General features: G+C 38.7%; 3 protein-coding genes across 9 annotated transcripts in view; 2 read left to right on the plus strand and 1 right to left on the minus strand.

Annotated features, from left to right (window-relative positions):
* LOC119911648 (programmed cell death 1 ligand 1-like) overlaps window positions 1-9,348 on the minus strand; it is a 101,254-nt gene extending 91,906 nt beyond the window's left edge. For 2 of the 4 annotated variants that reach the window (XM_038730602.1, XM_038730599.1), the window contains exon 1: window positions 9,037-9,348. In XM_038730602.1, coding sequence (XP_038586530.1) covers window positions 9,037-9,088 — 52 coding nt within the window. In that variant the 5' untranslated portion in view covers window positions 9,089-9,348. Of the gene's footprint in view, window positions 1-1,198; window positions 2,075-2,239; window positions 2,586-6,495; window positions 6,511-9,036 lie in introns of those variants that run through there. The other 2 variants (XR_005445939.1, XM_038730603.1) reach the window with 2 other exon arrangements.
* Window positions 9,349-10,815: 1,467 nt separating this feature from the next.
* LOC119911636 (programmed cell death 1 ligand 1-like) lies at window positions 10,816-15,781 on the plus strand. 4 transcript variants are annotated; one of them, XR_005445935.1, is made up of 3 exons: window positions 10,816-11,118; window positions 15,036-15,377; window positions 15,542-15,660. XR_005445935.1 is itself a non-coding variant. In XM_038730581.1 (3 exons), exons 1-3 carry the CDS (start codon window positions 11,492-11,494, stop codon window positions 15,730-15,732), a joined length of 582 nt encoding a protein of 193 aa, XP_038586509.1. In that variant the 5' UTR covers window positions 11,484-11,491; the 3' UTR covers window positions 15,733-15,781. The 4 variants fall into 4 exon arrangements, 2 of the variants coding, with proteins under 2 accessions (XP_038586509.1, XP_038586510.1); XM_038730581.1 differs by lacking the exon at window positions 10,816-11,118 and adding an exon at window positions 11,484-11,540 and having other exon boundaries at window positions 15,542-15,781; XM_038730582.1 differs by lacking the exon at window positions 10,816-11,118 and adding an exon at window positions 11,573-12,593 and having other exon boundaries at window positions 15,542-15,781.
* A 3,633-nt stretch (window positions 15,782-19,414) lies between these two features.
* Window positions 19,415-21,567, plus strand: LOC119911638 (V-set domain containing T-cell activation inhibitor 1-like). The gene is made up of 3 exons (XM_038730587.1): window positions 19,415-19,478; window positions 20,630-20,971; window positions 21,136-21,567. The coding sequence occupies exons 1-3, from the start codon at window positions 19,430-19,432 to the stop codon at window positions 21,315-21,317; spliced, it is 573 nt and encodes a 190-aa protein (XP_038586515.1). The 5' UTR covers window positions 19,415-19,429; the 3' UTR covers window positions 21,318-21,567.
* The last annotated feature ends 1,423 nt before the right edge of the window (window positions 21,568-22,990 follow it).

Genomic DNA, 22,990 nt, shown 5'->3' on the forward strand with positions numbered 1-22,990 from the left:
TCTTTGAAGAGTTGTAATATATACTTTGGCATTTTACTGCTATCAGCTGAATTTAACAGGAAAAACTGACACCTGTGGGAACTGGACTACAACTTGAGCCTCGTGGGGGTCTGTAGTATAACGAACGTTACTGGCTGAGATTAGTAAATAAATAAATAACAGAGAGACTTCATTGCTCATTACGTGGTCACACAGCAGCACACTACTTGCCCCAGATGTGTGAAATACTGCAACAAAGTTTAAGTTTCAAAAGCCTGAAATAAACCAACAAAGACTACTGCTCAAGGAGAGACACAAACCCGCCCTTCATGGTCTCATTAATTATTATTAATCATGTTGTAATGACGTTCATGTGGTGCGCAGCATAGTTCATTTTAGCCTGTTTATCTTATTAATGTCAATAATAATTTCAGTGAAAATACATATATGATTAGAAATAATGGTTGTTGGTAAATGAATTAGTGACCCCCCACAGATGCAGGATTTTACTGCTTCCATGAGAGCTCAGACCTCCTGATGGACCGACACCAGAACCCTGCTGGACTATCAAACTGTAACATCTGTAAAAATGAACACAACATGTTTACCTGTATCGATCATTTTGTAAATATCCACTTTTAAAATGAATGGAGACACAAAAGTTAGCAGCCTACTGTAGAAATACTTTCACTTTATTCACTGTATTCACACAAATTACACAGTTAGAAAAGAAGCCGGCAGCAGTGACTGATTTATACAAAACATTAAAAAAAGTCCATCAAATGTTCCATCAAAATATCCACCACTATCAATATTTGTACATCAGCTCACAGTAGCTGATGCAGGTAGAATTTGCGAATTTGTTGACGACGCCGTTTTTATTCCCCGCCCCTGCTGCTCACGTTACACTATCAAATCACTGAAAGTCAGCCGCCGTCATCTCGAACTCACCTACTATATCAAGCTAAAACAACAACTCAGCTGGTTAATCTGTTCATGAAGCTCCCTGTGATACATCAGTGCTGAGGCTGCAAACAACCAGCTACATTTACTCTCCTTACTGTAACAAAGTACTTTTATAGTCTGATTGTTTTTAAAATATCTGATATTTTACTTGCACCTCAGTATTTGTATCTGCTGCAGCTGCTGTGGAGTTTATATTGTCTCTAGATCTCTGTGCTGCCTTATTGATGCTTTATTCTGCTGTTTAAGTAGCAGCTTATTAAATGTAGCTTAATGAAGCGTGTTGCACCTGCTGCAGTGTCCACAGCTCTTTTTATTTACTGTCAGACATTTTTGTTTGATCGTCAGAGTTTTGTCTCTTTTCTGGTTAATTCCAGCGAGGCTACAGAGGAAGCTGGTTGGATATTTATAACTGATCATTAGTGGGATGAACAGGCTGCAGAGTGCGTCTATAGAAAATAAATGTTCCACTGTGAACACTGACATGTTAATGCACTTTATTTTGGAAAGCTGGTCTTTGATTTAAGAGTCAAATCACATGACGTTATCATATAACATCTTCATCATTTACTGAGAGCAGATTTTAACTGATCTACGTTTTGTTTGTATCTGAGTGCAGTTTAAGCAAGTTTTCTTTTACTTAAGAAGAATATTGTAGTACTTTTTCCCATCCTTGGCCAACGGTGTATATTTGAATTGCATTTAGTCTGATCCGTCTCTGGGACCAATTTGTCTTTAGACCAAAGCTGATATGCAGATAAGACGACTCCCAGAATCAACGGGTACGCAAACCCCTCCACCACGATAAGGTAGCAATTCATGAAGGGGAAAATTAAAAGTTTAAGCTGATGATGCAGATTATCACGGTGGAGAGCCTCAAACTTCCACGTTCACAACAGAAAGAATGAAAATCATGTTAAATGTATGAAATATGTGGTGGAAAGAGATCAGAGTAACTGGTCGTTCACTGCTTCTTCAGCAGCAGAGTGTTCTGGTTTCTTGTCCTTACGTCTCTTATATATCCAGCCAACAACCAATCCAACAGCAGCAGCTAAACAAACCAGAACAAAAGCTGCTCCCAGTCCGTAGTAAAGACCGTAGTTTCCCACCTCGACGTCTCCGCTGTTGGACCCTGAAGATCAAAGTGCATATTAGTCAGGAAATGAGTGAACAGTGGAACAGCCTCCATTTACTCTTCTATATCTTCTATATTCCTCATGTTTGACTCTCAGAATCAACATGGAATAAACTGCAGCTACAACATGGCACACAGACACACTGACCTCCACAAACTCACCTGAAACCTCCAGCTGAAATGATTCTGATTGGCTCAGTCTTAATGATGGCTCTCTTACGTCTTGAACCTCCTGTTGCAACTCGACACTCGTATGTTCCAGCGTCGTTGCTGCTCACGTTCTTCAGAATTAAAGACACGTCTCCGTCCTTCAGCTCTCTGTCCACCAGCTGCACCCGGTCCTTAAAGGATGGATGCTGCTGGGTTTTAACTGAACGTCCATCTCTGTAAAAGAGGACGGTCTCTGGCTCCAGGTCTGGTCTGGTCCACTCTACAGCTCTGATGGAGGCTTCACCAGCCCGACGACATGGCAGAATGACGTCATCTCCAGGTTTCACTCGTACCACATCTAAAAACAATAAAAACATCCAGAGAGAAAAAGTAATTACATTTCAAAAGGACTCCACAGGACGATACAGTGAGAACATCTTTGTTTAAACAGAAGGCCTCTTCACACCTGAGATCATGGGAACATTCAATAATTAGTCACAACTGTGGAGACGTTACAGGATTTTATTCACACACTGTTTATAAGACGAAGATGAAGCTGCTTCAACACTGTGATTAAATGGCAACATTCACACAGCCAATCAGAGCCCTCAGTGACTTCTCTTTAAATTCTGACAGACATGAGAGGAGTCAAGCCAACTTTTGACCAAATATAACGTCAAACTACTTCCTCTTTAAGGGGCCTTTCACACCTGAAAGTCTGCATGGTCTGATCAAAGTTCATGTTTTAATACGTTCAGTTAGTTTTGTTTCAAACTGTAATTCTGCGAGCGCACTAAAGACCTTTCCAGGACAGACCTGCGTCCTGTCGTCATCTATGTGGAGTGTGTCTCCCTATAAACCAATCAATGTCAAGTATAAACAGTTCTGTGGGGAGCTTTGACAAGAATAAATGAGGGAACAGATGCAGATTGTTGCCACTATATTGTTGTTATTCTGGCGTTACTACCTGCAGCACCAACTATACTGGAGGCTACTTCCAAATAAACGTCCTCATTGTGTGAACATTATATCGTCACCAGTAGGAAAGAAGGGAAGACAGCAAGCAATCCTTCTGCACCTCCGTTTGAGGAGAGACCAAAGATGTGGGCGACTAAAAATGGGTGGGTGGTTAAAAATTAAAGAAAATAATAAAGAATACAGTTAACCTTTACAGAAACAAGGCAGAGGTACAGTTTCCACAACAAAAGTCTTTTGATTTCATGAATTAAATGAAATGTTCATGTAGGGCTGCTCGATTATGGCAAAAATTATCAATAGTCAATATTTAGATCACAATTATTTAACAGGATTACTCTTTGATTTGAGAAACATCAAATGTATTTCATAGGTCTGGCTCCGAATATGTGAATATACGACCGCTGGGGACACATAATATTTTCATTTTTGATTATTGATGGTTTTTTTGCACGCCTGACCTCCGCCGACAGCAGTGAACGTAACGCTTCAGTTCACATCAAAGGGAAAACAAAATGAAGTCCTCAGCTGTGTGGGAGCTCTTTAAACTGAGTGATGACAGCAGTAGTGTCGAAGTTATGGCGTTTATTAATTTTACAATTGCTTAATTTCATTACAGATCAAATTTCCTACAAATTAATCAGTAAACTGTAGGCTGGAAACAAACAAACAAACACAATGAACGTATTTAAATAATTATATTAGGCCGATTGTAGAAGAAGAACATTTAGTCACTATAATAAAAGTTAGACGTCAATTTTGCATAATTACGTGCTATTTAGTTCCGCTAGCGGAAACACCACTCATCCCGTCTGCTCTCCGCCTGGACCCCCGCATTGCTAAACTATTCCCGGATTCTGGACCTGCTGGATCAGACTCTCTCACTCTGGACTCTCAGCTAAGGTTCCCCCTGCTCTGTAGAGCAGCCACCAACCCCGTTCAGCATGCATCGCTCTTCACCTGCTCAATATCCGATCCGAAGCTTCAATTATTCGCTCTTAATTACTGTCGAAGCTCAAAAAAAGACATTCGGGCCAGCCCTAGCGTGAACATCCTGCAGTCTGCACGAGCCTTTAGAATAACTTGTATAGCACTTTGTGTTTGTAAAGCAGCTGTCTGGTTGTTGGTTTGATGTTTGCTGTATGACACACCAATAAATATCTGTCACTTATAAACAGTATGGGTATTGGACAGGTGTACCTTCGGCTGGGCTTAGGGCCATCTTGATATGTCACACCTGTGAGGTGGATGGATTATCTGGGCAAAGGAGAAGTGCTCACTAACACAGATTTGTAAACAATATTTGAGAGAAAAAGGCCTTTTGAGTACAGAGATAGTCTTCAGCGTTCAGACCAAAAGCGAAGTGGGGAAGGTGCGTTTACATACAAAGTCAATGCAAAGGCGCGTGGAGCCGCGATGTCGGGTGGTGAAAAGGGGGCGGTGCCGGCGACGCAAGGCCTTCGCATGAGTTGAATATTTTCAACTCAAACGAGGAAGTCGTATTACGCTGAGTCATGATTAGGGATGGGGATCGTTAATTTTTATTTATATTGATACCCTTATTGAGACTGCTTAACGATCTGATTCTTTATCAATAATTTACTATTATTTGGTGATGATTTACTAAGTAAGACCAGACTTGAGCTTAGTTTTTAAGACTACAGACCAGTCTGTGCTCCAGACAGGCAGATTTCTATTTAGCTTGTTTTTAACATTTGGCTAATGCCAAGCAAGCTTTAGCTGTGTTTGTATAAAACATACAGGATGAGATACTGAGGACAGAGATGATTAAATTAACCATTTCTACATGTTTAACGTTACCTTACAGACAGGTGTATTGATAAAGTATTGTCTTTTTACTTGCAATGGTTTTATTGCACGTACTTACAGTAACGAGCGTAGCTGTCATCAACTAACGTTACAGTAATTTGGAGCTAACTTAACCCTCACCGTAACGTTAGGTGACAGAGAGCAGGCAGAGACAGCAGCCTGATGATTTTCTTATCCATTGCGTTTCAAATTAAATCAGATTTGAGGCTCGAGACATAACGTTACATCATAGGACCCTCAAGTCTCGATAGCAGAATCAATAAACTCGAACCTTATTGATTTTCGAGTTTTGAGAAATTTTGGAACCGGTTCTCGATTCCCATCCCTAGTCACGATAGCCTATCAGCGTTGAGATTGTCCAGAAGTCACTGACGGCTTCAGAGTGTTGTGTGGAGAAATAATTTATACTCCACAGATTCTGACCAATTAAACTCATCAGCAAACTACTTAAAAGAGAAAGCAAGCATGTAACAAGATTTAACTGAAAACAAGACTGAACACTTTTAACATCCTCCCTCCTCTGAGGGAGTAAACACGAGTCTACAGCTCCACACTGCTGTCTGACCCTAACTGGTCCACTGACCCCATAGGGGTCATTTACACTGGGGACGCTGGGGACATGTCCCCACCACATTTTGAAATGGCTGATTTTGTCCCCATAACGTTTTGAAAGCATTTGTTAAAAATATTCTGAAAAATATCTTGCACCAAGAAATGTTTCCAAACAAATGAAAATGCTCTGAGAACGTTTTATTTACCTACAATGCAATATAGTTTTCCTTAATATAAAAAAAAGACATTTTCAATGTAAATGCAGAAAATGTCTCCAGAATTCAGGAAATTATGAGTTTAATGCTCAAAATCTTCTGGGGGAGGAACTCCAGACCCCACGCAAATATATTTCACTATCAAATGTGTAACCTAAATAGTGCTAAAAACTTATTGTCTTGTGCATCCTCACGTCTCATGACCTAAATGTATCATCACCCCCCTGATCTGAACACTTATGTCTCCACCACTTTGTGGTGTCAAAGTGACGCCCTTGACTGACTCGCCCTGCTCTGCACCAGCTCCTCTCTAGTCAGCCTAATTATTCTCTCCACCGATTACTGAACACTTTTGCAAGGCGTTGTATACATGTTACATTCTCATTAGAGCACCCATAAAGGTCTGATCCTAGAATCGCCCCTGCTGCCACTCCTTCCAGAGTGATCACTAAAGAAACCATTTTGTTCAGAGTAACTTGGCTCACAGCCAGCGTGAATTCCTGAAGAAGGAGGAACAATTTCCTGCAATATCCAAAGGCCATGAAAGGAAACAGGCTTACAGGGAGAAAATGTTGTCTACAATGCTGCATTCAGTTTTTCGAGTCAAGGAGATGTAACGTTGAGGCGGGAAAGTGTTGTTGAACTGATTACAGTGATGTTGATACAGTATCGATGACGTATGTAGGAGCAGCTTACCTGATAAAGGACCGCGGTGAAGTTAGTTTTAAGTTGGATATTCGACAGACATTCACCCAGGATCGTGACGGCTTTTTAGTCAGTTCACCCAGTGACGGTTGTATAAATCGGTTAGCTCACCTCTGATGGCTCGCTTTTAACCAACGGGGGTTAGCTTAGGGACCGTCAATAAATTACAATTGTGAGAACAGTGTTATGGGAAAATCATTATTTATTTCAATAGCTTCCAAGTCATGTGACACAGGGACTTCAAACCAATGCCGAATTGTAGTACTACACTAGGCAAATGAGACACACCCCTTCATATTTGATTTGAGTGCATTTTTTATTTTATATGAATATTTATTCATAATTTATGTAATATAATGCCTTTTTTTTTCAATAGCGTCCAAGTCATGTGACACAGGGACTTCAAACCAATTCAGAATTGTAGTACTAGACTAGGCAAATGAGACACACCCCTTCATATTTGATTTGAGTGCATATTAAAATTTATATGAATATTTATTCATAATTTATTGAAAAAAAGTGCTGTTTTTTTTCAATAGCTTCCAAGTCATGTGACACAGGGACTTCAAACCAATTCCGAATTGTAGTACTACACTAGGCAAATGAGACACACCCCTTCATATTTGATTTGAGTGCATATTCGAATTTATATTAATATTTATTCATAATTTATGTAAAATAATGCCTTTTTTTTTTCAATAGCGTCCAAGTCATGTGACACAGGGACTTCAAACCAATGCCGAATTGTAGTACTAGACTAGGCAAATGAGACACACCCCTTCATATTTGATTTGAGTGCATTTTTTATTTTATATGAATATTTTTTATATTTTTTTCTTCAATAGATTCCATTTCAAATGATTCAGGGACTCAAAACCAATGCCGAATAGTACTACTACCTGTTACACATATTACACACCTCTTGTACAACTGCAGTTGTACCACACAGAGTCAGTCATTTTCTTCCACAGCATTGAGCAGATTTCAAAGAAACACTTTATTTACATTTGAATAAATATTAATATAAATTTAATATGCACTCAAATCAAATATGAAGGGGTGTGTCTCATTTGCCTAGTATAGTACTACAATTCGGCATTGGTTTGAAGTCCCTGTGTCACATGACTTGGAAGCTATTGAAAAAAAACAGCACTTTTTTCAATAAATTATGAATAAATATAATATAAATTTTAATATGCACTCAAATCAAATATGAAGGGGTGTGTCTCATTTGCCTAGTCTAGTACTACAATTCGGAATTGGTTTGAAGTCCCTGTGTCACATGACTTGGACGCTATTGAAAAAAAAAGGCATTATTTTACATAAATTATGAATAAATATTCATATAAAATAAAAAATGCACTCAAATCAAATATGAAGGGGTGTGTCTCATTTGCCTAGTCTAGTACTACAATTCGGAATTGGTTTGAAGTCCCTGTGTCACATGAATTGGAAGCTATTGAAAAAAAACAGCACTTTTTTTCAATAAATTATGAATAATATTAATATAAATTCGAATATGTACTCAAATCAAATATGAAGGGGTGTGTCTCATTTGCCTAGTACAGTACTACAATTCGGAATTGGTTTGAAATCCCTGTGTCACATGACTTGGAAGCTATTGAAAAAAACAGCACTTTTTTCAATAAATTATGAATAAATATTAATATAAATTCGAATATGCACTCAAATCAAATATGAAGGGGTGTGTCTCATTTGCCTAGTATAGTACTACAATTCGGAATTGGTTTGAAATCCCTGTGTCACATGACTTGGAAGCTATTGAAAAAAAACAGCACTTTTTTTCAATAAATTATGAATAAATATTAATATAAATTTTAATATGCACTCAAATCAAATATGAAGGGGTGTGTCTCATTTGCCTAGTGTAGTAATACAATTCGGCATTGGTTTGAAATCCTGTGTCACATGACTTGGAAGCTATTGAAAAAAAACAGCACTTTTTTCAATAAATTATGAATAAATATTCATATAAAATAAAAAATGCACTCAAATCAAATATGAAGGGGTGTGTCTCATTTGCCTAGTATAGTACTACAATTCGGCATTGGTTTGAAGTCCCTGTGTCACATGACTTGGAAGCTATTGAAATAAATAATGATTTTCCCATAACACTGTTCTCACAATTGTAATTTATTGATGGTCCCTAAGTTAACCCCCGTTGGTTAAAAGCGAGCCATCAGAGGTGAGCTAACCGCACTTATACAACCGTCACTGGGTGAACTGACTAAAAAGCCGTCACTGGATCCTGGGCGAATGTCTGTCGAATATCCAACTTAAAACTAATTTCACCGCGGTTGAAAACCGTGACAGTCTGTCTGAATCTAGCTTCTTCTAAACAGTAACATGGATGACAAAATGATCGACTACGTGGTCAGTTATAACATCACCAGACTATCGAGAAATAAATGTTTGCTTTACAAGTGAAACTAAAACTAAAAACTTTCTGTCGGGGATAACTACCGCCAAAAACATTGTTTTACACTGATAAAAAAAAAAACGTGTCTTTACCTGAAGATGCTGGAGACAGACGGGCCAACAGGAAAACGAACAGATAAACCATCCCGAGTTTATATTCAACTTTCGTCGATTTCAGCTTTTAGTCTCATTAGCTCCGCGTCAAGGCCTCAAATATTTTACGGCTCTTGAAATATAACTTAATCTTCTTTAACTTGTACCCAGATGGACCAGTAGATGCGTTCGAGATGACGGCGGCTTTTTCGTCGATTTGATAGTTTAACGTGAAGCGCAGGGGCGAGGAACAAAAACGGCGCCGTCAAGTCGAAGACAGTCTACTGGTATCTGGGAGCTGCGACCGCACTGATGTAGTGTTCAGTAGGAAAACTCGTTCACATGGGTTCACATGGGTCCTCCTGGGAGTCTGTCGTCACTGGGCAGGCTGACTTACTGTTACTAATTGTAACACTGAAAAATAAGTCATATTAAGCCCCTGCATCTCAAGTAAAAGCCGAGGCTACCTCAAAGAGTTTTTAAATGGTTCAAATTATTTAGATGTCAGGCATCCTCTGCTAAGTTATCTGTTCTAACTTCATAAAATTGCTTTTCACAAGTGAACTAGTCATTCTCTTTGGTTTTGCTGGGTCTTATGCCATCAACTACTTTAAATCCACTGTACAGACAAACTGACAATGAAAGGAACTTTACTTTTGCAGACTTGGGCCTATAAAATATTCACACTTTCTGTTAAACACATGTAAACAGATATTTATACAAAGAATGTTGGCCTATGTTGATTGGTGATTTGTTTATACTAGAACAAATCCATTTCTTTTAATACACCCTTTTAATAATAATAATGTAGTTTTACATTTAAATTGAGTGAAATATGTTTATTTTCAAAAGAGAGAGACAAGCTGCTTACATGGGGCAATGTGGCTTGGGCCGAAGTTGCAGCCATGATAAAATCCACAACTATATAGTTTACAAAGTGATGATTGTTCATAGTTTCTCTTTTCTAGATTAAAAAAGTATTTAGTGCATTTTTCACCTTGTTCTAGACACTTTCTTCTGGATCTGACAAAGGCACCTCTGGCCTTTTCTTCATATATTTTGTTCAATTCAAGTTGTAGAGATGACAGTTCTTGCAGTTCTTCTCCAGATAAATGTACTTTCTCTAATAATCTTATTATATTGTAATTATCCGGGTCTATCTTTCTTTATTTGCTTTAGCAAACCGTTTCCCAAATGACAACGCAAAATTTCTAAATTCGTATTTCATCAATTCCCAGCATTTTCCAAACTCGTTAAATAAATTTGCTTGTCTCCACTATTTCTCAATTATTTTTTGGGCTTTATTTTTAAAGTCCTTATTTTCTAATAGTGTTTTATTTATTTCCAGTAGTAACTGAGTAAAGTTGAAGTTGTTTCAAGACTGATCAAAGAAAAGTGGAACAATGTCTCACATTTGTTATATGTCAAGAGTTTATTCAGAAATATTCAGCTGTTTTGAGGCCTTTTCATAATTGACATCACCAGCCTTGGAAAAGTTTTGGTCACATGGGGCATTTGTTGCTGGCAAAGAAGTATTTTTTGCCATCATAGGCCTACAGGTGCGGATATACTACAGCACGTCGCTCCAATAAATCAAAGGAATCTGTGAAATGAGTTAGAGGCTGATGTGTGGTTTTTTTAAAACCACTGTGAATCAAGAGCAGAAGCGGCAGATGCGCCACCTGTCGAAACAGGGCTGAAACGCACCGGAGCCTCGCTTCACTGCGGTCACGTGGCATTGACGTAAACCACACCTCACCGCGCTTCAGGATCTCGACCGACCTCAACGCAGCGTCGACACGTCAGTATCGAGCGTCCCATCCCTAAAGATTTCTACAAAAACAAAAAAAGACAGCAGGCACATTACAGACTGGTTATATTATACAGATGGAGCAGCAGGAGCAGCAGGAGGATCAGCAGGAGGATCAGCAGCAGCGGGTCTGTTGTCTGGATCTGTTGTTCTCTGTTGGATTTTCTATGCTGGATCATGGCGGAGGCGCAGACTGTAGAGGACTCCGGATATCGCTAAGAAGCAGTTTTCCCCAGAAAGCAACAGTTTCTACCTGACGGGACGATGTGAGGGTGAGGAAGTCAGTTTAGTGACCGGCCATGACACAAATACAACATTTATTCTCTTTTATACCGCAGATTTATAGCAGGCAGTTTCAAAGGAGGCTGAGGCCTAAAGGGTTATAGCTGCTGTTTGTGCAAACAAAAGATTAAACACATAATCAAATTGCGAAGAGTTATTTTCCACCACATTTTCAGTAATGTTAACTTAACCTTAGACCTTCCTGCCTGGACTTCTGCCAGCACACAGCAAAGACTGTGGGCGCCACCCAACAGTGTCGCAACAGTGAGGAGGCAGTGCAGCAGTTCCTCTGCAGCTCCCCTCCCCACTGTCAGAGAAAGAGCAGGTAACTTGAAAGCAGCAGACAGACTCACCTCCTCTCTCATGGAGAAGTTTGTGTTCCTGTTGGTCCTTCTGTCTCCAGCAGCTTCTGGTAAATACGAGCTTTTATTGATTCATGGAGGCAGGAAAGATCATTTTTATAAAATACTGTCATCTTGTCCTAAAAGGTCTTCACGTGTTTGCTACTCATAGACTGTATGTAGCTACAGTTGTCCAAAAGAAGATAAAATGATATCGTGTAGCTTTTCAGTGTGCAACAGTGTGCAAGACTTTGCTGGCTGTACGAATTAATCTTGTTGAAGTTTATGTACTACGACAGTGTTTCGTACCCTTTCCTGAAGAAAGTTTCCCCCTGTCCTGCATAATTTATTCTCTCCCTGCTTCAGCACAGCTGATTGAAGCAGCTTCAGGATTCACAACGAGTTGATAGTTTGAATCAGCTGTTTTGGAGCAGTGAGATATTTAACACGCTTTTATTTAAACAGTTAATAGACATAAAGTCAATTCTATTCTTCTATATGCTTTAGCGTTAAGTAATTGCCCTGCTAGTTTCCCGTTACAATGTTGACTAACAATCCCCTTATGTCTACGTGATTAAACTTTATAATGTTGTATGCGTTGCGCTTTGGGGGCGTGGCTCTGCCGCAAAAGTGAAACAATAGACCTAGATAGAGCGACATGTGCTCCCTTTAAGCCTCTATTTCAACCGTAAAGTGTAATACTTCCCATACAACAGTAAACTATTACTAAACTTCATCGGATAGTGGGACAAGTCCACGGTGGTGCCCGGATGGACACGAGGCTGAAGAAATTACCAAGTACCAACTAAGCTTCATTATTACCAAGATTGTGTCCAGATACTGCGACGCGCCCGCACTCGCGGTCCGCTCCGTTTCAACGGGGAACCAGTTACCATCTTCCCGGACTACACGACAACTGTGACTAAAGCTCGGGCTGCATTCACAGAGGTCACGTACAGAGGGGAGGACAGGGAGTTCACTGACCCGGACAAAGCGATGACCTGTGTCAAGAACAATATTCTCACAGAATGTACATGAGACTGATCATCTCAACTGAACATGATGCCTCTGTCGACCTGCCGGTATGGTGAACATGTGTATATCATTGTGCCAGTTGACATCAGGTACAAATTCATAGCACAATGTTTACATTTTCTATATACTATAACTGTTCCACTTTCTTATTGGCTTGAACTGTGTGCATATAGGCTGACACACTATTTCATGTTCAGCCTACAGTTACTACTAAAGTATTGGTTTGCTGTTTTTGCTTAAAGGATATACCGAGTTAAAATGAAAGTAACGCCGTTTCAGTTCCTGATTATTATTATGGGTTAATTGTGTCAGCAATAGTTGGCTATTTGTAAGAGTCATAATAATAATGAAACCATTTTAAGAGCTTTCTTGTTTTTGACATGTTTCAGTGATTCATGCATTATAGCTCATTCTTCCAGTGGTTCAAGCAGGTTTAGTCTTAAAGAACCTACATTTATGTATAAAGGATTTCCCAATAGCATCACAACATTGAGAACAAAATCCAACAAACAAATCAAACTTTACTGACTCTGCTGCCGATGGTTAAGACATCGTCTTCCTGGACGGTAGCCAGTATAAAATCCCTGTTTCTCTGTTCAACTATTATAAACAGCATTATTATCCTTGTTAATTGTTTAATTTTGAAGTAATAAAGATATTAGTTTTAAAAGTAAAACTATTTCTTTGATAGCTGGGTTAAAAGTGATATTGTTTTGGTGACACAATTGCTAAATGAAAAGTCTTATGACTCTTATTTTCTTACACTGTATTTGTGTATCTTACACTGAAATAGGCAACACAATTCCAGCTACACACTGAGATTTTGGAATTGTTTTTGATGCATTACCTTTTGTTCTTCTGAGATTACTTCAAGGAAGTGGTAGGTTTGACATGCATCCACAACTTAAAGGTAACGTCATTAACAGTGTATGCTTCACAGGTGTAAAATCTACCAATAAGTTTCTAAGGAGACTTTGCCAGGAGTCCACAACTTATCCTGCCAAGCAATTTTGTAACTCTAGAATACAAAATATTAAATGGAAATCAGTTTGAAATATCAATAAGAATATTGTGTCACCAACAAAACTAGAAAAGCTTTATTTAAAATTGTTAATTTGATTTCTCGGGCCTGATTCTGTGGAAAAGTGTGTTTTGCAGTGATGAGGCTGAAACATTGTCATTTATTTTAAGATTGTAATAATTTAGGTTACATTTAGAATATTTAAGACGGCGACTGTAGGGCTGGGGCGATTTGTAGACGTAATCGATTAAGATTTGAATATAGATTTATTGATTAGACATGTTTGTGATGTTTATTTAGGATAAATTGGTATGTTAATTAGTAATAGGCAACTTTTCTTTCTTTAGAATAAACAAAATTAGTCGTTAGATTAATCGACTAATTGAATAAATTATCGTTAGATTAATCGACTTGAAAAATAATCGATATGTACAGCCCTAATTGACTGGTTCAACTATTTTTCAGGAAAACAGACATTTTTTATGACAAGAGTGACATTGATTTAAAAGAATATATTTTTCACTCTTATTTTATATGAAAAATTTTAGTAGAAACCACATTTTATGATCGAAATGAAATATATAGAAACTTTATATAGTTTAAAGATTAATAAAGCAATAAAAGCAGTTAAAATGTGTAAGGATTTAAATATTTGTTTCAAATTACATGATACCCTTAAATGTTTATAGTTGTGTCATGCTATATTATCTTGTCGTTGTTTTCGCTAAAGATTTCTGTATGAGATTAATTCAAGATTCAATAAAAATAAAATCCTCCAGATGACTTTCTGTGCAAATAATGTGGTTTTATCAATGAAAGAATGCAAACAAAAGGTGGCTCAGGAAAACAAAATATTAAACACATACACATAAAAAAGGTATTTTAGCAACTAATAAGCAGAAATAATTCACAAACTATGAATGGTGTTAGCCTAACTGCTAAAAATATTTAAGGCCTTTACATAAATGTTAATATTTATGAACATCAAAATGTAGCTTTTATGTTTTATAATGTGAATAATTGAAACCTTTTGCAAAGTTCACATCATGGAATCATTGAAGTTTCAAACATGTGCATAGTTATTCTCACATTAGTCTGTATTCGTAGATTCGTATCATTGTGATTAATAATTAAGTTATTTTGGTCAAGTTAATTTAAATTCTTGAGTTTTCTTAAGACTTATCAGACTCTGGTCTGGAAGCTGAGCAGGACACCAACACTACGTACTTTAGCAGCTTTGTAACGTTCGCTGCATTTATAGCAAGTAACGTTAGAAAGTAGCCACATGTCATAACTTTGCTTTAACATTACTAAGTCACACAGTGAGAAAAAATAAATCCTGTATAGAAAATAAACACTAAACATTTTATATTCACGCCGCAGCCCTCTGAATCGTAATCGGATCGTGACGCGTCTGAAGATTCACACCTCTAGTTCCCGTGATCTCAGGTTCTTCTGTTGAAGCAAAGAAATGTAATTACTTTTTCTCTGGATGTTTTATTGTTTTTAGATGTGGTACAAGTGAAACCTGGAGATGATGTCATTCTGCCATGTCAGGCTGGAGATGTCTTCATCAGAGCTGTAGAGTGGAGCAGACCTGACCTGGAGCCAGACTACGTCGTCTTTCACAGAGATGGACTCTCAGATCCAACCCACCAGCATCCATCCTTTAAGGACCGGGTGCAGCTGGTGGACAGAGAGCTGAAGGACGGAGACGTGTCTTTAATTCTGAAGAACGTGAGCAGCAATGACGCTGGAACATACGAGTGTCGAGTTGCAGCAGGTGGATCAAGACGTAAGAGAGCCAACATTGAGACTGAGCCAATCAGAATCATCCAGCTGGAGGTTTCAGGTGAGTTTGTGGAGGTCAGTGTGTCTGTGTGCCATGTTGTAGCTGCACTTTATTCCATGTTGATTCTGAGAGTCAAACATGAGGAATATAGAAGATATAGAAGAGTAAATGGAGGCTGTTCCACTGTTCATCATTTCCTGACTAAATTGCACTTTGATCTTCAGGGTCCAACAGCGGCGACGTCGAGGAGGGAAACTACAGACATTACTACGGACTGGGAGCAGCTTTTGTTCTGGTTTGTTTAGCTGCTGTTGGATTGGCTGTTGGCTGGAAATATAAAAGACATAAGGACAAGAAACCAGAACAGCCTGCTGCTGAAGAAGAGGTCAGCTTGTCACAGATTCGTTCCACCTGAGCACATGTAGGGATGCAACGATTACAGATTGTTGGTACGATTATAGTCTGAGGATAATAATGGTTTCACAGTTATTATGAATTAAGTCACTTCACAACACCTATTGATATTTAATATTTTATTAACAATGATATGTCTATAATATTTAAGTATTATTATTAATAATATAAGAGGAATATTAACTGCAATCTTCCGCCAGGGGAAATTGTTATTAATGAGGTAAATAAACTGAACTGTTGTCATCAGCTCTCATCCGTAAATGTGTAAGTTTTAGTGAAAATGATAGAAAGAAATCTTTCACACAGCGTTATTAATAATTGAAATGCAGGTAATTGGTATAGTCACTGAAAGCTCGACAGGCATCGACTGTAAGTGACAGGTTTATATTTAATTCCCAACTTGCCAAGTTATTTAACTCACTTATTATGTATTACCTTTACTTAGACGGGTCAGACTAAATACAATTCAAATATCCAGCTTTTGATCTGGGATTAAAAAGTAGGCCTACTAAAATATTAGGGCTGGACAGTTAATCGAATAATAATCGAAACCGAAATTAACCGGTGTGATCTCCCCTTGTCGGTTATTTCGGTATTTAATCCTGTTAATATTGTGTATTCATGTACTTTCCCTTGAAACACTGTGTGTCGTTATGTGACTCCGACCCGTCCTGCTCAGCTTCTGAAGCTCAGGGAGATGTTGGCTGGCGTTGACCGCCTCCCAGCAGTTGTAGAAACAACAGACAGACTTTTATTAACGGACACAATGTGAACTACGCTACTACTACGGAGAGGAAGATAGCAAAGCGTGATTTACAATGTTCACACAGTGTGCTGGTGAAAATCATTTGTTCCGCATTGATATTAAATAATTTGAGTGAAAGTTTAGCAGCAGCGACGATGCCCGAATATAGAAGAACCATCTCTCGTAATGTGCACATCAACATTACCTATTTAATTGACATTTAGATAATGGATTTGTGATGAATAAATAAACCCAAGCTTTAGTAGTTGAACATATTTACAGAACAAACCAGTACAAAAACAACAACAAAAACAACAGTCAAATTTTTTTGTTAGTGATTTGTGCATTTTGTTGGAGACGATGATAGATTTTATTTTGAAAGCTGTTTTTTTTTGTATTTTTCTACTGTCACAATAAACTCTAGGTTACGTGAACTGTTGATTCAGATTTCAGTACCTGAACTTTAATAATAGTGCACGGTAAACATGTATTTCCAGTTAATATTACAGTAATGCAAGGAGTTAATTGTTTGATTACTTGCACTTAAAATGTGTGTAGATAATTTAGAGAGCATTTATATTACATTGGTAATATCTGGGCAATCGAGGGCTGTTGCCGTCTTTTCCTTTTTACAGCATTCACCTTTAATTGCTTGGGAAAACTCTCAGGAGAAAGATTGGGAAGTTAGTGGACAGTCAGAGAGTGGAGCCACATAGTTTTTAGACCTCCTCTCTCTCTTCCTATTTTTCCTGTTAATTAAAAATCTAATTTCTGTAATTTTTCTGTACTGATGTTTTCTTGCTATCTGAGTAAACGGATGTTTTTTTACTTGTGGTCCTCTGGATTTGTTGATGTGGATTCGGACGAGGGGATGGATGGAGCGTCAAGCTAGGGCTTCATTCAGAGGAAACCTACAGATTGATAAGGATGTGATGTTTGTTTTAGATGTACTTACTGACAGAGGTCAATTCTGTGAATATGAGTATCTTGCCGTAATAAGTGCTTGGATACCTCTCGAAGAATATATGTTATAAAAAGCATATCTCCAAAGTTACTAAGTGTGTTGTTATATGTTCTTTCAATGGAGAGATCCTCGAGCTCTCATTTGGTGGGAAATATTTTTATGTGTAATAGGCGCCAAATCAGAAAAGTACTGATCTCTGGTCCAAATTTTATATCCATAAGACCGAAACACTTCAAATTCAGTTTTCATTTGAAAAGAACTATCAAAACCCTTAAATATATAGTCTGTAAATTACTCAGTAAAAAAGGCTTTATTTATAGGCTATTTATTAACTTATATCTCCCTCATACAACAGGTTTTCTGCTTTTGTTTTATTGTTTTGTATTTGCATTTTATTTGTTCTGTTCTTGCCCGTCTCTTTTTGTATGCCAATTTGTTTTGTTTTTTAAATCAACTTTATTGGAATTGATTCACAACCAGTCAGTCATTCCAGTTTGTGAAACATAGAGGCTTGAAATAATATGATGGTAGAAGGGAAAATATAAAATAGCCTGTATGTATAAATTCAACCCCCCTCTCACCCCTGTGAGGTGGTATGTGTCCTCAAGCTCGGGTCCTGGACCAGAGGCCTGGGAGTTTGAGGGTTCTGCGCAGTATCTTATCTGTTCATAGGACTGCACTCTTCTGGACAGAGACCTCTGATGTTTACCTGGAATCTGCTGCAGCCACTCTCCCAGTTTGGAGGTCACAGCCCCCTGGTGCTCCGATCACCACTGAGACCACTGTTGCTCTTACTTTCCACATCTTTTCTTTATGTATATATTATTACGGGACAGTCTGTATGGACAAGAAGCGATTTCTGGTATTCATTGCCATGGTGCTAAATTGTGCTGTTGAAATAAAGAGCAAGTCAGAGAGGATTAAGATGTTGTTGGATGCTGCAAGCAGATTCTTGGACATTGTGGACATTTCAGGAGAAGAGATAGATATTACGCTGAGGGAAAGATTTAAACCAACCACCATAAACCTCAAAGAAGAAGACGTGTTTTTTTTGTGTTTGTTTTAAATTAATCTTTATTCATAATCATGGACGATCTGCAGGTATACAACATCTTCTGTCCAGCTATTGAGTCAGAAATAAGCCAGGGAGGTCAGGGGGTCATCAAAGAGAAATATAACTGGTTCACAACAGAAAAACACGAGTTCCAAACTTTAACAGGATCTAAAAGTTCTAACATCTGCAGCAGAAAAATATGAATATTAATCCAGATAGAAACTTTTTACTGCAGCATGAGCACCTCCACTGTGACGCTGTTTAAAGCTCAGGTCACTGACAGTGACAGGCTACTTTCTATATGAGATTTGACTGCAGGACTTTTACTTGCAGTGCAGTATTTTCACACCGTGATACTCTGAAGATTTGAAATACTTCTTCCACCTGGTTTCTGTGTGCAGAAAAAGTTCTGAGTGAGTCCACTCAAGATTTATGAGTCTGACTTTCTTTCCTTTCTGCAACAAACTACCGTGCTTTTATTCTGGTAGGGATATAACTGTGCAATATTCCCTGCGCGACCGCACCGACACCGAAGAATAAGAATAAGAAGTGATTTATGAAATGTTTTAAAACGACAACAACAGACACAGGTGTGGTTAATTTACACCTCGCGGCGACGACAGCAACGTAAAGGAGTTTCCTCCCAGTCTGGATCTTTCTCTGCGGGGTTTTGTGCTTAAAGATGGCGGCGGAGACGCGCAAAGATGGCGGCGGAGACGCGCGGGCGGATCCTGATCCCGCTCAGACACCAGTAACCCGGTTTATTGGACATGACCCAAAGACATCTATTTCCTTTTAGACCGCAGATTATACTTTCTACACAGGACGCGGTATAATGCAATAGTTAGCCCCGCCCCCACCAAGGGTTTTAGTTTGTGATCTGCACAGAAGTAACAGGTAACTTGACGGCAGCAGACGCACTTCGCCTCCTCTTCATGGATAAGTTCGTGTTCCTGTTTATCCTTCTGTCTCCAGCAGCTTCTGGTAAAGACGAACTTTTATTGTGAACAGATTCATGTTTGTAAGGAAAGTTGTGAACATGTTTATATTAGTTAATGTGTAATACGACTCTTATCGTCAAGTATCCAGTTTCTCCGCTGATGAGGGAAGAACGTGACGGTACCAGAGAGTCACTGTGTGATTGGGAGGGGAAAAAGGCAATAAAATCATCCGATCGCTTTATTTACTCTATTACCGACTCCAAAACGTTTGATACTTACGGCTATTACTGGCTTCAGCCCAACGTTTTTAAGTTTTCCCGGCTGCCATTCCTGCTCACTCCGCCAGCAACAGACCAGCCCCTTTTCAGAAACGTCTAGAATATCTGTAGCCTGAATAAGGTCGCATTGGTCCACTGGACTTCACTTTGATTGTAAATACTAGATTTGAAACATCTTTATCTTTAAAATGCATGATCTAAAGGAAAGCAATGAAAATATGTTAAAGATTTAAATATTTTTCTTTAATAGCTTTGTAGCTGTCTACATATCCTTACATTTATACTTGTGTCGTGCTTTATGATCTTGTAAAGGTATTTTAGTAACTAATAAGCAGAAATAATTCACATAAACTATGAATGGTGTTACCCTCACTGCTAAAAATATATTTAGGGCCTTTACATAAATGTTAATATTTATGAACATCATCAAATGTAGTTGAAATCATGGGATCAATAAAGTTTCAAACATGTGCATATAATTGTCACATTAGTCTGTATTTGGTACACACAATCATTGTGATTAATAATTAAGTTATTTTGGTCAATACCCAAAAGTTAATTTAAATTCTTGAGTTTTCCTGAGCCTATCTTAAGACTTATCAGACTCTGGTCTGGAAGCTGAGCAGGACACCAACACTACGTACTTTAACAGCTTTGTAACGTTCGCTGCATTTATAGGAAGTAACGTTAGAAAGTAGCCACATGTCATAACTTTGCTGTAACATTACTAAGTCACACAGTGAGAAAAAATAAATCCTGTATAGAAAATAAACACTAAACATTTTATATTCACGCCGCAGCCCTCTGAATCGTAATCGGTTCGTGACGCGTCTGAAGATTCACACCTCTAGTTCCCGTGATCTCAGGTTCTGTTGAAGCAAAGAAATGTAATTACTTTTTCTCTCTGATGTTTTAGATGTGGTACGAGTGAAACCTGGAGATGATGTCATTCTGCCATGTCAGGCTGGTAACGTCTCCATCAGAGGCGTAGAGTGGACCAGAACTGACCTGGAGCCAGAGTACGTCCTCCTTTACAGAGATGGACGCTCAGATGAAACCCTCCAGCATCCATCCTTTAAGGACCAGGTGCAGCTGCTGGACAGAGAGCTGAAGGACGGAAACGTGTCTTTACTTCTGAAGAACGTGAGCAGGAACAACGCTGGAACATACGAGTGCCGAGTTGCAACAGAAGGATCAAGACGTAAGAGAGCCATCATCAAGACTAAGCCAATCAGAATCATCCAGCTGGAGGTTTCAGGTGAGTTTGTGGAGGTCAGTGTGTCTGTGTGCCATGTTGTAGCTGCACTTTATTCCATGTTGATTCTGAGAGTCAAACATGAGGAATATAGAAGATATAGAAGAGTAAATGGAGGCTGTTCCACTGTTCATCATTTCCTGACTAATATGCACTTTGATCTTCAGGGTCCAACAGCGGAGACGTCGAGGAGGGAAACTACAGACATTACTACGGATCTGTAGCAGCTTTTGTTCTGGTTTGTTTAGCTGCTGTTGGATTGGCTGTTGGCTGGAAATATAAAAGAAATGCAGACAAGAAACCAGAACAGTCTGCTGCTGCTGAAGCAGTGAACGACCAGTTACTCTGACTTGTCACAGACTCTTTCCACTTGTCAATATGTGTTTCATACATTCAACATGATTTTCATTCCTTCTGTGGGTGTGAAGGTGTAAATCTGGCGTTTGAAGATCTTCACCATGTTGATCTGCTTCATCAGTGCAAACAGACATTTCGCCCTTCATGGATTGCTACCTTAACGTGGTGGAGGGGCTTGTGTGACTGTTTCGACTGCAGATCAGCTCCTGGTTTGGTCTCTCCTGGGAAATTGGTCCCAGAGGCGGGTCGACTAAAGGCAATTCAAATGGCCCCCGTTGGCCTGGGATTAAAAAGTACAACAATATTCCGCTTAAGTAAAAGATAAAAGTAAAAAGCAGATCTGTTAAAATTTGCTCTCAGTAATGATGACTTGACTCTTTAATTAAAGACCAGCTTGAGGTCTCTTCAAGGGGGGGGCGACGCTCCGCCTGCGTAGTCGCTTGGCCCCCATGGGGTCGCACGCCCACTCGTCGCTCTCGACTGTCTTTGAAAATGAATTACAAGGCCCATAAATCGCTTCCCGTGTGTCAGATCACAGCTAAAGATAGATTTAATATATATTTTGGCAATTGTGTTGTATTGTAATGCTGTCTCTTAGAAATACTTATTTATTTTATATTTAAAGCTTAAGATAAATAACTCACTGGAGAACAAAGTTTACTGAGAATAATACAGGTCTGATTGTTTTATCTGTATTTTAAAGCAGATTGTGGGACACAAATAATATTTTTATGTTTTTACATTTGGAAACTTGAGTTGTTATTGTTTTGCTTCATGTTGAATTCAGGACACATTTGGTTCTTTGATCATATCGACAGAGAGAGATTCAGATGGAGGATCGCGTCTCACGCTTAACACACCACAGCTCAAAATGTTAACGTCAGATTTCCTTCAGAATTTGTATGTAAACATGGAAGACATACTGCATGGGCATTGGGAAGAAAGTGTGTACTTCTAATTAATCAAAACATTTAAAACACCAGCTCGTGATTATCTCTCAACTGCCTCTTGAATCTTCCCCCGACTGAGTATTAAACTCTTTTCCATCATCAGCAGCTTGTGTCATCACTCTGCTCTGAGGAGTGTGGCGGGCCGTCCTCACGTGTCCTTCGCACCTGGTTGAATTCGTATAAGTGTTGGTCTCTCTGTCTAATTTATGTTTCTGACCACAAAGTTTTATTTTTTAAGTCCCAGCGTCGACTTAAGTTCCCTCTGGTGTCCTCAAGGCCAACTCTGTCTGACAGTTCAGTTTGAGGCCTTCACTGCATCTACACAGAGCAATATCTGGAAACCAAATTAAGTTACTACATAACTTCAACAATACAAAGCTGTACTGAGATGAGTTAAACCAACTGGCACTGTGGCCAAATAACCCACCAGAGGATAAAGAGAAAACCCAGAAGAGCAGAGCAGGAAAGGGAAAAGGACCGTCTGATGGTCTCGTATGAAATTAACAAAGAAGCCGTCTCTTTTAAATACATTATTTAAACATTATTATATATTGATTATATCAACATGTTTCTTTTTTATTATTTCCAAGTCACTTATTTAATTTTGCATGTATGTATTTATATTACTATTTAAGTCCCCCCCCACAAAGCTGCCGTTAAAACTTTTTCTGAACTTCCGTCTAAGGAAGGAGTGAGTTGTGGAAGTTGGCCCGTC

Source organism: Micropterus salmoides, unplaced genomic scaffold (genome assembly GCF_014851395.1).
Source record: "Micropterus salmoides isolate LMB-PRFRI ecotype aquatic unplaced genomic scaffold, ASM1485139v1 Ms_hic_scaffold_2, whole genome shotgun sequence".
Lineage (NCBI taxonomy): Eukaryota > Metazoa > Chordata > Actinopteri > Centrarchiformes > Centrarchidae > Micropterus > Micropterus salmoides.

What these genes read in the sequence shown, in the direction of transcription:
- LOC119911636 (XM_038730581.1), top strand. Translation starts at nt 11,492, where the DNA reads ATGGAGAAGTTTGTGTTCCTGTTGGTCCTTCTGTCTCCAGCAGCTTCT. An exon ending in TCTGTCTCCAGCAGCTTCTG is followed by an intron (nt 11,541 to 15,035) that starts GTAAATACGAGC and finishes TATTGTTTTTAG; the next exon opens with ATGTGGTACAAGTGAAACCT. An exon ending in CATCCAGCTGGAGGTTTCAG is followed by an intron (nt 15,378 to 15,541) that starts GTGAGTTTGTGG and finishes TTTGATCTTCAG; the next exon opens with GGTCCAACAGCGGCGACGTC.
- LOC119911638 (XM_038730587.1), top strand. Translation starts at nt 19,430, where the DNA reads ATGGATAAGTTCGTGTTCCTGTTTATCCTTCTGTCTCCAGCAGCTTCT. An exon ending in TCTGTCTCCAGCAGCTTCTG is followed by an intron (nt 19,479 to 20,629) that starts GTAAAGACGAAC and finishes CTGATGTTTTAG; the next exon opens with ATGTGGTACGAGTGAAACCT. An exon ending in CATCCAGCTGGAGGTTTCAG is followed by an intron (nt 20,972 to 21,135) that starts GTGAGTTTGTGG and finishes TTTGATCTTCAG; the next exon opens with GGTCCAACAGCGGAGACGTC.